General features: G+C 44.0%; 1 protein-coding gene across 1 annotated transcript in view; it reads left to right on the forward strand.

Annotated features, from left to right (window-relative positions):
- The window catches only part of Fras1 (Fraser extracellular matrix complex subunit 1), a 407,009-nt gene that overhangs the window by 176,512 nt on the left and 216,179 nt on the right, over positions 1–14,318 (forward strand). The window contains exons 7-12 of the mRNA XM_026785092.1: positions 3,362–3,445; positions 5,221–5,322; positions 5,615–5,806; positions 10,124–10,213; positions 12,598–12,633; positions 14,011–14,158. Coding sequence (XP_026640893.1) covers positions 3,362–3,445; positions 5,221–5,322; positions 5,615–5,806; positions 10,124–10,213; positions 12,598–12,633; positions 14,011–14,158 — 652 coding nt within the window. The remainder of the gene's footprint in view (positions 1–3,361; positions 3,446–5,220; positions 5,323–5,614; positions 5,807–10,123; positions 10,214–12,597; positions 12,634–14,010; positions 14,159–14,318) is intronic.

A 14,318-nucleotide genomic window follows, 5' to 3' on the forward strand; every position in this document is an offset into this window, starting at 1 on the left:
TTGTTTGTTGTCCCGTTTGTTGCTTTTAGATCACACTGTCTCTTCTTGCACAGCCCCCCCATCCTATCACCCCCACCATCTACTCTCATCAGACCCCACCGTAACAGGCTGGCATATTCCAGTCAGAGAGGTTATCATAGTATACTCAAGGCTCCAGGTTCAATTCCCAGCACAAGAAAAAAGTAAGTGGAAGAAAAGACCCAAAGAGGGGTCTGGAGAGATGGCTCAGCGGTTGAGAACACTGACTATTCTTCCAGAGGTCCTGAGTTCAATTCCGAGCAAACACATGGTGGCTCACAACCATCTTTAATGAGATGGGGTGGTGCCCTCTTCTGGGGTGCAGGTACGCACACAGGCTGTATACATAATAAATAAATAAATCAAAAAGAGAAAGAAAAGACCCAAAGAGAAAAGAGAAATTGTAGAAGTGTGTTTCTTCGGGCCTTTCCCCCTTAATGAGTATTGCTGAGTCAATTAAAACAATACATTTTCATGCTCTGCTTTGATTGTTTTATAGCCTAAGTCAAAGTCAATAGAAGATGTTTCATTTTCTTAAAATTCATTCTTTGGGGTTTTCTCCCCACATCTGGTTTTCCATACTTCATCAGGAGAAATCTTTCTTCATTCCCTCCCTCATGCTATAATAATGGTGGCCTTTCCTCCACGCCGTCCTTTGGATGTGTGGCCAGGTGCTCAGCGCTCAGGGCTGGGATCCACTTTCACTTGGTGTAGCCGTGCTGCGTGAGATAAGATCTCTCCCATTTCCGCTGCCTGATCCGCTCACCTTCTGAACACAAGAAGCAAACCGCCATCTCCGGTGTGCACTGCCGGTGTGCACTACCGTCCCCAGGGCCTTTTCCGTTCCTTTGACATTTAGCCACCCAGGTTCTTAATCAGTTTCTGTGACCCCTGACACCCATTCCTATTATGTCGTGTTGTTGATATTATGGGCTCTGGCTAGATGTAGAAAGATATGAAGGCCTGTGCCTGGCCCTCTGCCTGCCTCGTTTGGCAGTTGGTGAGGACTGAGCCCTGATCCGGAAAGGCTGGCTTTGGGGAGAAGTGTGATGGCTCTTATTTGTGCTCCTTCCTAAACAGCAAAAGAAGCCCACACAGCGTCTTACAGTTGGTGGACTTCCTAGCAACCACGGAAAGATGACTGTCAGTTCTACTTTATTTGTGGTGACATCTCTCTGGTATCCTCCAGTGTACTCTGATAGAAAAGTGTTTTGTCAAGACTCTCCCATGGTGCGCTGTAAACTTCATTATCATACGAGTCTTTATTTAGGGGCAGCCATAATTCGATATAGCCTTCCTGGTAACTCTGCCTTCCCAAATGTAATCACATTCACCATATTTTATAGTACTGAATCTTGCAGTTATGGAGGATATCATATTATCCAGGGCATATATCTTTCTACAAAGGGCAGGATTGAATAGTTTTCAGCTTTGTGTGCAATACAGTTAAAATAACTGTTCAAGCTCTGCCATTGTAGCATAAAGATGATAGATAACATATAGGTATATGGGTGCGTGGTGATAATCCAATAAAGCTTTATTTATAAAAATAGGTGGTAAGATGGACATGGTTTACAGTCCATAATTTACTGGTCCAAGTTCAGCCCTGTATTTGAAAAGAGTATCTGAAAGCCAGAAAAATATATGTTAAAGTCTTTGTAGTGGTTATATTTGTCCCGTGTTTTAAGAAAGACTGACACAGGGATTGAGGAGGTGGTTCAATGGTTAGAGCACTTCCTGTTTTTAAAAGCATAGGATCTGAGTTTGGGTCTTAACACCTCTAGCTCCAGAGGATCAGAAGCCTAATGCTGGCCTTTGGATAACCACACACACATATGCACACATATGTAGATACATATGCATGAACAATAAAATAAACATTTTCAAAAGACTTAACACTGAGTCTGCTTAGGACAGACAATGAGCAAGGCTTAGTTCATTTCTTCACTGCAGCGAAGTTACTGGATTGTGTGACTCAATGTATCCACTACTTTATTTCATCAGCCAAAATTTCCTCGAAGAACTCTGAAATCAAGACGTGCCCAGTTTTCTCGTTGCCTATCCCATTTTCATGCATTCTGTTGGCCATCCATGATCATAGTATTTTACGTATAGACTAATAAGATATCTCCACAGAGAAAAGAGATGCTGTTTTAATCCCAGAGGTTAAAGCATTTGCAATAGACCTATCAAGTAGTGATGCGGAAACTTGAATCGCAACGTGTAACTGTGTTAACTGATTGTGGAGGTGTATTCCTGGAACTTTCAATGAGAAGTTGACATCATAGGACCCCTGTCCCTTCTGTCTTAGCTATGCTGTTCTTGTTCTTTCAGAAGGAGTACCAAAGTAACTATGGTAGTAAAGCCTTCTATACTATCTCCTTGTAAGACAAAGTGGAGGCACTGTTCTGGAAGGTTCTCTCTTCTGTGTAGCCTGTATCACTTTTTAGTCTTGACAACTTAGGTTGTTCTCATCCTCCTTTCCCTTTTAATCGATCCTCTTTCTTGTACTGAAGAAGGCTGTGGGGATCAGTGGGAAGCTGACTCTGTGTCAGTTAAGAGGATACGGTTGCTGTGACAACAGGGATAAGTACCTGACTCTTCTGGGGTAGTGGTTATCGTAGAGATGAAGATGGAGAGAAAGGGCACTGGGGTTGGTTCTTCAGCACAGGATCTCCGTCACATTTCTCTGCACTGTCTATTCTAAGATTTTTTTAAAGGGTGATTGACTCTTGCTTGTGTTAAGGACATCCCCAACACACCTGCATAAACTTATGGGTTCATCCCAATGCACCTAGATAAAATATGGATTAATATCAAGGTGCAGAAGAATAGTAAAACAGTTGATTAAGAAAAGGGCTGCCTTTGCCTTTGGGTTTAGATGCGAGTCAGGAGTGCACATATTCTTAAGTGTTAATGTGGTCGGGACTCTGGAGTTTTGTTTCAACCATTTACCATGAGTAGTCAGCCATATAACCTTATACAAATTATACAGCTTGTCTACTGTTAGTGTTCTCACTTCAGGCTGGAATAAGACCATCAGCCTCATACAGGAATTGGGATATGCCTGGTGAAGACTAATATTGTTTGATTTTTATAGTTATTTGTGCTTTGATAGGTGTTAGTAAAAGGTGGGGCATGTACACTCTTCCTAAGGTTCCGACTGACCTTGAAAGACTGATGCCTGCTGGAGCCCTGGGTTACAGATGAATGCTGGGTGACAGGAACTGCCGTCCCATGTGTCTGCACATGTGGCTGAGACAGCTGTGAAGTAGATTTTCCCTATGGACGTGCATTTCATTAATCCTTTCTTTTGGTGGCTTGTCCCTCGTTGGGTGTCAAGGATGAAATCGTCGTCCGAGTCCCTGGAAAATGCTGTCCTCAGTGCTCAGCGCGATCCTGTTCTGCAGCTGGCCAAGTGTACGAGGTAACCTCCGTGTGCCCCGCACGGGTGTGTTGACATATGTTCTCACACTTCTGCCCCATGCCTTCTAACCACAGAACCTCCCAACCCTCCTCTCTGACTCGTTGCCAGGATTAGTTACTCAGTACATAAATGGCTTTTATGAAAATGGCCCTTATGAAAAAAATTCAGCTGAAAAGGATTATAAATATGAAAGAATGTGCTAACAAGCAGAATCCAGTTCGTGAACCTTGGGAAAGCTTACTGTTCACAAGCATGCTGAAGAGAAGAGGGGGGTATCTTTTGCCTCCAACCGTTTATGCTGTTTCCAGCCTCTGGAGATGTTTTTCTCTTTGGTTGGATTTTATACACTGATACCCAATGGCACCTATGCCCATATAGGAAGAAACATGGGGATAGCAGAGTGGACAGGTCGGTTCATTGAGAGATTAAAGGTTGAGAAAACTGGAAGTTGAGTGTTGCTATTGAAGCAGTCTAGACAACCAGGCCTAACCTGTAGTATGTAGTAACCTGTAGTATGTAGTAACCTGTAGTATGTAGTAACCTGTAGTAACCTGTAGTAGCCAGCAAATCGAGGGAATGAATGAATAAATGTTCTGTCTTCGGAGTGCTCAGGTGAACCAGAGTCACATTGTTCTGAAGCAGAACACGGAAGCAAAACAAAGTCAGCTTATTTTTTTGCTTGTTCCATGCTCTAAGGAAAGGAAATAGAAACTGGGATTGTGGCAATAAGGGAAATCTGGAATGAGAGTCCCACTAATTAGATGCTTCTCTTGAGATCGGAATGAAATAACTAGTTGGAAAAGGATGTTCAAACTAAGGTTTGTTTTAGTGAGTGTGTGTGTGTGTGTGTTTCTGTGTGTGTTTCCATGTGTGTTTTCTCTGATGTACACCGTGTGCATACCTCAAGTTTTGAAGTACTGAAGAGGAAATTGGATCCCTGTACCTAGAGTTATAGGTAGTTGTGATCCACTGTGTGGGTGCTGGGAACCGAACTGCGGTCCTCTGCAAAAGCAGCCAGTGCTTCGAGTCACCAAGCCTTCTCTCCAGCAGTGGGGAACTCTTTGTGTGTACTGTGTGTATACTGTTTGGCACAGTGGTCTCATTTGGTATTTTCATTGGGCAGGTTTGTACGAGATTAATTTTCTTTGAGAGACGAGTTTGGAAACTGTTTGATATGTTTGGTTGCAAGTCTCAGAAATGCCCCAGTAAAAGTAACTAAAAGATGTCCCAATAGGGAGGGATCTTCAGGGTCGATCAGTTCAGGTCTCTGTGTTGTCCCCATGTGAATATATTTGCCTCAATCATGTCTCCTTGTTGTCCCCTGGATGACCTTTTATTGCCAGGAAGTCAATGCTCACACATGCATTGCTACTGCTTGGTGAAAGAAATACTTTGTTAGAGAATAATTTCTTTGACCTTTAATATTTGAGCAAATCTAGGACTCCTATACCCTTGCTGCAAGGGAAACTGAGAAAATAAGCTTTTATCAGAGACTCCTGGCAAGGAAGAGCTAAGGGATAAGGAACTGACCAATAGGGTCTTCCTAAGTCCTCTAAGTGCTGGATAAAGTGACCCTTAGCAGATTATATCCATGTAATCCAAATGCAAATTTATTTGAATATTCATTGACTTTTCTCTTACAGGCCGCTTCTACCTAAGCAATCTCAGGAATACATTATATGTGACTACATTAAGAAATGTAATGTAAAAGTATGTCGAGCTTCTGTTTGACGCATGTGGCCTTTGACGTGCTGTTCTCCCTTTTCCTTGCTCAGCACGGTGGACAGTGGAAAGAAGACGCCTGCACCCTGTGCCTGTGTGACCAGGGAGAGGTCAGGTGTCACAAACAGGCCTGCCCTCCGCTGAAATGCGAAAAGGTATTTGAAAGTGTGTGGCTTGCTCTTCTAAGCTTGATTCTGGACCATTTTAGAAAGGCATTTCTTAGTGTACTGTGTCCTTTGATAGAATCAAAAGCCTTAAAGAATGTGGAATGTTATACAAAGATATAAAGGGCCTGCCTCCCGACAGGAGAGCTGAGGTGGGAAATGCTTCCCCCGGGCCAGCAGGGGTTGTGTTACACAAGGCCAGTGTTCTGTGTCTCTCTCCCACCCGTTGACTCCATTGTCCCTGAGGGACTGTCCCTTCTCTCACTGTTCTCTGTCTCTCCAGGGTCAAAGCAGAGCCCGGCCTCACGGGCAGTGCTGTGAAGAATGTGTGTCTCCTGCCAGAAGCTGCTCAGCCGGTGGGATCTTGCGGTACCCGGATGAAATGTGGAAAGGCTCAGCCTGTGAGTTCTGCGTGTGTGACCAGGGCCAAGTGACCTGCCAGATGGGAGAGTGTGCCAAGGTGGCCTGTGGCCTGGTAAGATGTGACAGCATTTCCATTTGTGCGGTGGCAGCTCCTTCCAGCAGATGGTGGGTCTTCCTTCTTCCCTGGCAGCAGAGGGGATGCCAGGCTGATGGCTCACACTTCCAGGGGCCTCGTAGCACAGAGATGCTGGGGAGGGAAGTGAATGTCACAGACAGTTCCGACCAGCTTGGAGCAGTCCTTGGAGCTTTTGTCTGTCGGTGCATCTGGTCAGATTAGAAGAGCGGAGCCAGAGGCGTAAAGGGAAGGACATGATGTGGGCCATTAGCCTGTCATTCGGTGCAGCTGGACCCCATCACTAGTGGACTGTCGTTTTTGGTCTGCAGGTGTGCCCCCAGCAGGGCTCTTTCTGCAAGCTGCATTTAGTAGAAAACACCCATGAGCCCTCCTGTGGACTGGGAAATAAAATTAAATGTTTTTTCTTCCATCCTCCCCCCTCCCCCCCTTCTCTCTTTCTTGCTCTCTCTTTTAAGGAAGGAGCAAGGGGGAGCTCATAAACAATGAACTCTGCTGACCTCTGTTGACTTCTGCTATCCACAGAATTTCTAGCCATTTCTCACATAGCAACCTCTTTCTTGACTTCAGATGTATATTTTAGGGAAATTACTGCCCTCCCCACACCTTTGAACTCAATTTTGACCCATGACTTAAAAAAAGAAGATGTTTTTAAAGTTCCCTCCTCCTCTTGCCGCTCCCATCCGCCCCTCCAGTTTCCCTCAGGGTTGTGAACTTGGGGCCTTTACAGAGATCTGAAGCATAGCCATCAGTGAAGGCATTTTTCCCCCTGGTTCCTCTCCTCCACTTCTCAGCTCCTCCCAGCACTAGGCCTAGGGAGGAGCAAGCTTCCGAACAAGGCTGTCATTTACAGCTTGGTTTTGACTTGGCCCCCTGAATCTAGATCTTGGCCAAGCTGAAGCATACTTGAGCAGAAAGGGCCTCACTTTCTCATAGATGTATTCACCCCCACACACCTTTTCATTTTTTTTTTCCTGATGTGAGGGGAGTCTGAATGGTTGGAACGAGTTGAAAAGAGTCTCAACGAGGGCCTTCTCCTTCCTCTGCCATCTTCCCTCTGCATCTGAGGATGCTGGGTTATTCTTCAAGGTTTAGTTTGTCGGGTATTCCAGGGTTTTTGAAAAAATGTGGAGAGGTGACCCTGGTAGGCTGGGTTTCTCAGACACCGCTTGTTAGTCCCCCTCACAGACAGGAGCATAGCTCATTTCTCTGGTAGCACCCGTCTGTGTGTCTGCTGGCCCACTTGGGGTAGGGTGACACCTTATTGTGTGGACGTAAGCTAGGCTTCCCTTGGGCCTTTAAGGGGAACGAGGAGCGGCTGTTAGGGCTGAGGGTGCCTGGTTTCTCCAGTCATCCTCTCATCCTCTGTTGGCCGTGGCCTCGTGGATTGAGGACTTGAAGCCTGCAGCCCATTTCTCCAGTCGTTAGCCTCTTCCAGAGTGTCCATGTGCCCCAGTTTGTGTACATTAGTATATTCTAAGCTGGAAACACTGCCAGTAGTGAAATTTTAACCAAAATAGAATCGTAGGAAACAAAAAAAATACTCCCAGACCTTTTTCAGACACCATAATTCTGAAATTAGCTTTGGTTAATGGTCTCGTTAAGGCCTGGTTATCCTAATAGCTTCTTAATTTCTGCTTTGCTTGTATCACACTGGTGATAAAAAGATGAAAAAAGGCATACCATGACCTTGAGAGTCCCTGGGATTTGTGGGAAGCCAGACACATAAACAGAAGTGATTCTACATGGAAGTCTGCAGGAGCACGGAGGATTATGGAAATATGAATTGAATGCCATCCGAGCTCCTGAGGGAAATGCCTGTGAAGGGGCCAGCACTGCTGGTACTTTCTTCAGTCCCGCCCCGCGCTCTGCTCCCCTCTCAGATATATCAAGGTCATTTGACTTCTAATCCTGGAGACCAAGGTGCATCGGATGCTAGTCACACATCTTCACTAAGCTGCAGGGGCATCACTTTCTACTGGTGACAATCACAAACCTCCCTACTGTTGCTTATTACCAGATCCGTTCGCAGCAATGCTCCGAGTCGCCTTGAAATCAACGTGCAGTTTGTCCTTGTGTGAAAAGGAGGAAATGGCACGTTCTTTGTCTCTGATGTTATTCAGTAAAGTCCCTAGACACTGAAACGTAAATTGATCAGTGTTAGACTAGCACGGTATGATTGATTTCGTATTTCCAGATATTATAGTGTCTTTGAACATATATTCAGATGAAGAGATCACATTATTTCTTTCTTCTTAAAAGGACCTATGATATACAGGTGAAAGATGCTGTATGGGGAGGAATGGGCTTGTAGCACAACACACTGAAGAGGGAAGGCGAGCGTAAGCAGGTCGGGGTGGGGGAGGCTTTCCTTCCCTCCCACTGGAGGCCATCCTGGTCTAATGGGCGTTAGATTGACTTCCAGGGTCGTCCTTCCATTGGGCATAGATAGCCAGTGGAGGAGGTCTAACAGATTTGATATTGAGAGTTCACTTACAAATGAAGTGAATGAGTTTGTTTCACAATTCAGTTCTGTTCAAAGCAGACGTCAAGTGCTAGTTGGCTGGTTCCTCACAGCAGTGAGCTGAAGTGTTTGGGGACAGCGGGCTTCTATAGATAGTAAATCTGTTTAGACCCTCCTATGTCACCCAATCTGAATCCTTGTTCCCCAGGAGCGGGGCGGGACTTTTTGGTATTTACTGTTCTGTGCAAAGGCTCAGAAAGGCTGCCTTCTTCTCTCTTTGGGCTGTGGGAGCTCCCAAGCTCTGCCATGCCTTTTCTTTTTAATAGAAGTACATACTCTGTCTTGCTTCAAAATATTGTTTTAAGCAACTTAGATTACACGCATATAAACCCTCTTATATGCTTTGAAAGTAAATTTCAATCTGATTCTCCAAGATGCCATCACTGCAGCTGATTCTTTGTGTTTCTGGAAAACAATTTATATGTAAATACGCCCGATCCCTATGGCACCCGCTGCTCTGGTGGCCTCTGAGTGTGAATTTTGATGGACAGCCATCCAAACAGCTCCCTTCTTTTTCCAATACTTCTAGGAATTGTAAAATGTTACAACCATTCTTACGATTTTGTGTTTGTTTTTGAAATTTATGTTTACCTTCATTAAAAAGGAAACTTATATTCCTTTGAGAAGACCTTGCAGATTCTAGCAGAGAGCCTAAAAATCCATTCTTAATGCTGCAACCCAAGGACAACTCATGCTTTTACGTTGTGTTTTTCTTTAGCAGAGCCTTCTAAACATAAACCATCCTTGTTTAATATGAGTATTTAGTTTTACAGTGCTGTTTCTATTTAATATGGTTTCTATACTTTGAAATATCATATAGAGCCCCCAAGCTGAATATTAAATATTTAAAGAAACAGTATCATTCAATAGAAACTAAACGAGTCTTCAGAAAGCAGACACTGCTTTGACGAACACTGGAGCCTCCCAGTGTTAGGTGTTACTCTTTACATAGACAAAATTTCAAACAAAATTTGTGATTTAGTAGCCTATTCGCTGGAACGTGGGGTTGCAGTGCAATTTAAACTTTCTAATCTACAGAATTGAGAATTATTTAGATTTCTTTAAAGCATCAAGCATTCATTATTTGGTAATAAAAATAAGTTGAAATTATTAAAGTGGGAAGATCCTGTAAGCAAACATCCATCTTCGGAATGTGGCATTTCCCTTTCTCCTCCTATAATTAAAAAGAAAATTAGCTGTAAGTGGGATAACACTAAGAGTTTCAGAATGATGAATAAAACTTCCTCGTCTGCTACTTAATTTATGCCTGAGCCTGCATCTGTGCATAAAAGGACCCATCTTATTTGGTATTCAAATACTGGCTTGATTTGCATGCTGCCATTGACACTAAGATTGGGAGTTCTCACTGTATAGATCCGAGATAGCAGGCTCCTTCTGCCACTCATCTTTGCTGTGCTATGATGTTGCCTTGACTGTTCTTCTTACTCATGTGAGCTCCTGCTCATGGGTAGGTCAGTAGTTATCGCGTGGGAGAACAGAACACATGCCCATATCATCAGAACGAGGGAGAGCAAGCCCTTGGAGAGTACCCGGGATGTGAGGAGCTGTCCTAGAGGAAGCTAACTGGGGTGGGTGGAGGGTGTGGGAGGCGATGGGGTTGTGGTGGTGGGCATACCCAAGTAAGCGGTGGGCTGAAGCCGGGAGTACGTGGAGCTTCTCATTCCAGTCAGGAACCCAGCTGCTTCTCAATTTAGCCCTGCTACCTGGAGATGTTAATTTGATGTGTACCGCTGCAACTCTTATTCCTACAGGGTGAAGAATTAGTTCACTTAGAGGGAAAGTGCTGCCCAGAATGCATTTCAAGGAAGGGTTATTGTGTTTATGAACAGAAGGCAGAAATTGTGAGTATCGGGTTAATAACAGAAGACTATTAAAATTAATAGATCAAAATTAACTTAATAAGAAGATCTTTATATTCAGCAAACTATTATATGTACACAAAGAATGTGCTAGGCATTGGGGATAGAGGACTGAAGGCAGCAGATGGCGTCTTTTCTCATGGTGAAAGGTACTTTCTAGTATAAGAAAATAGACATGGAGACAGACAGACACGCGCATGCACACGCACACACACACACACACAGAGTAGTGGGGTGCTGAGCTGTGGTAAACGATGGTTTCTTCTCCCTAAGATGAGTGGGGAAGTCTTTTGTGCCAGGAAATCTAATCAGGGTGGGGTGGAGGAGAGAGTCACATGACTATCTGGAGGATGGACCAGCAGGAGAGACCACAAACGCAAAGGCACAGAGGCAGGTGCCTGTTGGGCATGTTAGGAAATTGCAGGACTGGTTAAGTCTGGAAGAAAGGGCATGGGACAAGAGCTAAGAGATGAGGGCTAGTAGGAGTCTAGAAGGCTCAAGTCAAGACAGTTGGGAGGTGCCTGAGAGCTTGGAGCTCTGCAGTCATGATCTAACTCGGAAAGGATCAGACTGCCAGTGTTGGGAGATGTTTTTAGTTGTCCAGATAATCAGTTCTCAACCTGTGGGTCATGATCCCTTTCATAGCAGTAGCTTCTCAGAAATCCTGGATATCCGGGACTTACATTATGATTCATAACAGTGAAATGATACACTTGCAAAATTACAGTCATGAATTAGCAACAAAATAATTTGTGATTGGGGTCAGGACAACATGAGGAACTGCATTAAAGGGTCACAGCGTTAGGAAGGTTGAGAACAACTGCTCTCAATGAAGGTTGTCAGTGGCTTGGTTTAATGATGTACTAAATAATGGCCAGTCCCCAAATTCACTTTTCAGATAGAAATGGCAGCATTTGGTGAAAGCAAGATGGTTCGGTGGGTAAAACGGGTTTGGTGTGTAAGCCTGACAACCTGAGTTAGGTTCACACACACACACACACACACACACACACACACACACACACACCCCAATACTCCCCAAGTGTACACTAAAAGTAAAAGCCATGGCAGGATTTTGATGGATTGAATGTGGGGTGAAACTCCGCTTGCTAAAGATTTATTTCTTTGGCAAAGAAAGAGATTACCTTGATCCTTTTCAATTTGCCTTACATTCACAAGTGCATGCACAGACATGTGGGACCAGAAGTCAGTCTCCGGTGTCGTTTCTCAGATGACACGCACCTTGGGTTTCTCACCATCTGGAGTTCACCGAGTAGGCTAGGCTGGCTGGCCAATGAGCTCCAGGAATCTGCTTCTCTCTGTCTACAAAGTGCTAGGATTGCAAGCATGTGATCCACTCAGCTTCTTTACGTGGGTGCTGGGGTTCAAACTCAAGGCCTCATGCTTATGTGGGAAACACTTTACCATCTGAGTCATCTCTCCAGCCCTGCCCTGGTTTTAAGGCTCATACTTTTCATATGGCTTTTGGGATGTTGACAGATTTGTTGTGTTTTTAAACATACATCCATTGATCATCAAACACAGTGGTCTCACTGGCCAATCAGAGTAGGCTGGAAAGAATTGGGAGTCATTGCTCCGGCTGGTACACTGACAGCTCTCAGTTGCATCCGTCAATGTGCCAATGCTTCTGTATAGTCTCAGAGGTAACAGTGTAAGGTCAGCAAGGCAGGCTGTAAGATGCCTCCTATGCCACACACTGATCCTTAGCAGAATACGCACCCTCCTTATATAGTGAGGATAAAAATGGCACTTCCCTCCTGGCCTATTCAGACAGGTGCAAAGCACTGAGAGCAGCCGGCTGCTAATCCTTAGTTGAAAACACTGATAATTTTAGAATGCTGTCATCACTTGTTTCATGGGAATATTTATTTATCCTTATTCTAAGAATTTAGGAACTTAATGCTTCTCTATAAATGTTGAATTTGTGTTTCTTTTCATGATATCAGTCCATCCAACTCATTTTTGGAAGTAATTTAAACCGGATGGAACTAAAGAAAACTATGTGTTAGAAATAAAAATGAATCTCCATAGTAGTCCTGGTACCATAAACATTCAAGCGTTCCACTTAGAGGTTTAGAGTTCTTCACCTTGAAGAACCTGTATGCAGCGGGGAATTGAACCTGTGTGCTCATGTTCAAATGAATAAGAACAGACAATATGTCAGCATATTGTCCTCACCCCAATTGGGATGCTTTCCAAGCTTTCCATGTAGACAGATTTTATTTCTCTTCATATAAAATGAATAAAGTTGCATGCCGCTTGGTGGCAATGGATGGCTCCTAATGGAAAAATTGTCCTAATGATGTTTCTAATGGGATCATAAATACATTTCTCTTTCTTTCTAGATGTCTTCAAATGCAAGTGAAGTTAAGCATATTCCAGTAAGTATGGATTTTTAATTCATGCACAAATCCTTACAGAATTGTTTTAAGTAAGGACTTGCATGAATTTACCACGGGGGACTTGCTGTCTTAGCATTTTCCATAGCTACGTTTGATCGTACTATGGTTGGAAACTAACGGTGTTAACGAAAACCGAGATTTCTATACACCAAGTTTGGCTCTTTTCTTTTGCTTATTTGTCTATAATTGATAATTACATTTCACTAACCACGGGCACCTACACACATCCTTTCCCTTCTTCTGGTGATTTTCTCCAGCCTATACAAGATAGATTGTTCTCTGAGGGAACTCTGGGAATGGTCCCTTCTTGAAAGAAGAGCTTCTTGAGATGGTGAAGGGTCATTCCCCAAGCAGCCGGGCTTTCCTTCTCTAGTTTGTTAGCTCCGTGGTGCTCTGTGTCTTCTCTTAAAGGCACAGTGCATGTTTATTCCTGCCAGCAAGCTTCTCATCTTCAGTGTTAGTGGATAAGTGTCTGTGAACCCAAGCCGAATATAACCGCTTCCTTCTCATGTCGGTACACTTCAGTTGTCTGACATTTTTCCGTTCGCTTTGATAAATACCGTCAAGTTCACGGCGAGTGATAGCTTAGTTACCTCAGCAAGCATTTTATCAAGGCTTTTATTTTACAATCTACTCTCCTATTTTCTCATCTTTCCTCTCTGATCAATGCAGGGCAGCCTGCGAAGGGGCTTTGGTCTCCTTCCGATTTCCAGGGTCAGTGGATTGTCAAGGAAATCACTTCTAGCCTCAGAATAGATCCTCTGTCAGACTATTCGTGCATATCACCATAATTTGCTCGGCCAGAAGGGATATTTTAAGTAGAGAGATCTCCTGGCTCATGTGTAACCCACAAAAATGGAAGTGAGGAAGCCTTAATTTGGGGAATACAATGACTTTCTTGTTATTCCGACTGTAGTAACCATAAGGAAATGCAGGGTTTGAACCAAGCTTCTCACTCCTATTATAGAGATTGTGTTTAATGGAACCACTAACCACTAGGTACATCAGGCAATGGTAATGCCCCCTGGTGGGTTTTGTTTAGGCTTCAGGGCTGAAATGTGTTGAAAAACACATCTTAAATTCTTCTTACCTATTCTGCTTGCCCAAAGGTACCTCACAGTTTATCTCCCGAGTGTGCTTAAAATCTTCTCTTGATGCGGGACATTAAAAGAACCTGATTAAAAACAAAGGAGAAGTACCGTGTTTGTTAAATGCCTTCTTGTCTGATGGCATGGTTGGGAGGGCAGGGGCTGATGGCGTGTCTCTACTAGCCCCCTGTGGAAGCTTGTTGTTCTGCCTCAGGAGTTTCTCTTTCGAATCTCTGTTCCCTGTCACTGTCTCCACTGTCCCCCACAGGACGGGGAGAAGTGGGAAGAAGGCCCTTGCAAGGTCTGTGAATGCCAGCAGGCTCAGGTCACGTGCTATGAGCCATCCTGCCCGCCATGTCCAGTGGCCACCCTTGCCCTGGTGGTGAAGGGACAGTGCTGTCCGAACTGCACACCAGGTAGGTTCATGTGCCATTTAGTCCTGCTGAGGTGATTTTTTTTTCCTGTCAAGAAAATTCAGATATATTCTTGGTTTTCTTCCCATTTCGTTTTAGTTGCTCAAGTTTGGGAGTTTGTTGTTTTCTTATTTTGTTTGGACAAATTATTCTTATTATTAAT

Source organism: Microtus ochrogaster, linkage group LG1 (assembly GCF_000317375.1).
Source record: "Microtus ochrogaster isolate Prairie Vole_2 linkage group LG1, MicOch1.0, whole genome shotgun sequence".
Lineage (NCBI taxonomy): Eukaryota > Metazoa > Chordata > Mammalia > Rodentia > Cricetidae > Microtus > Microtus ochrogaster.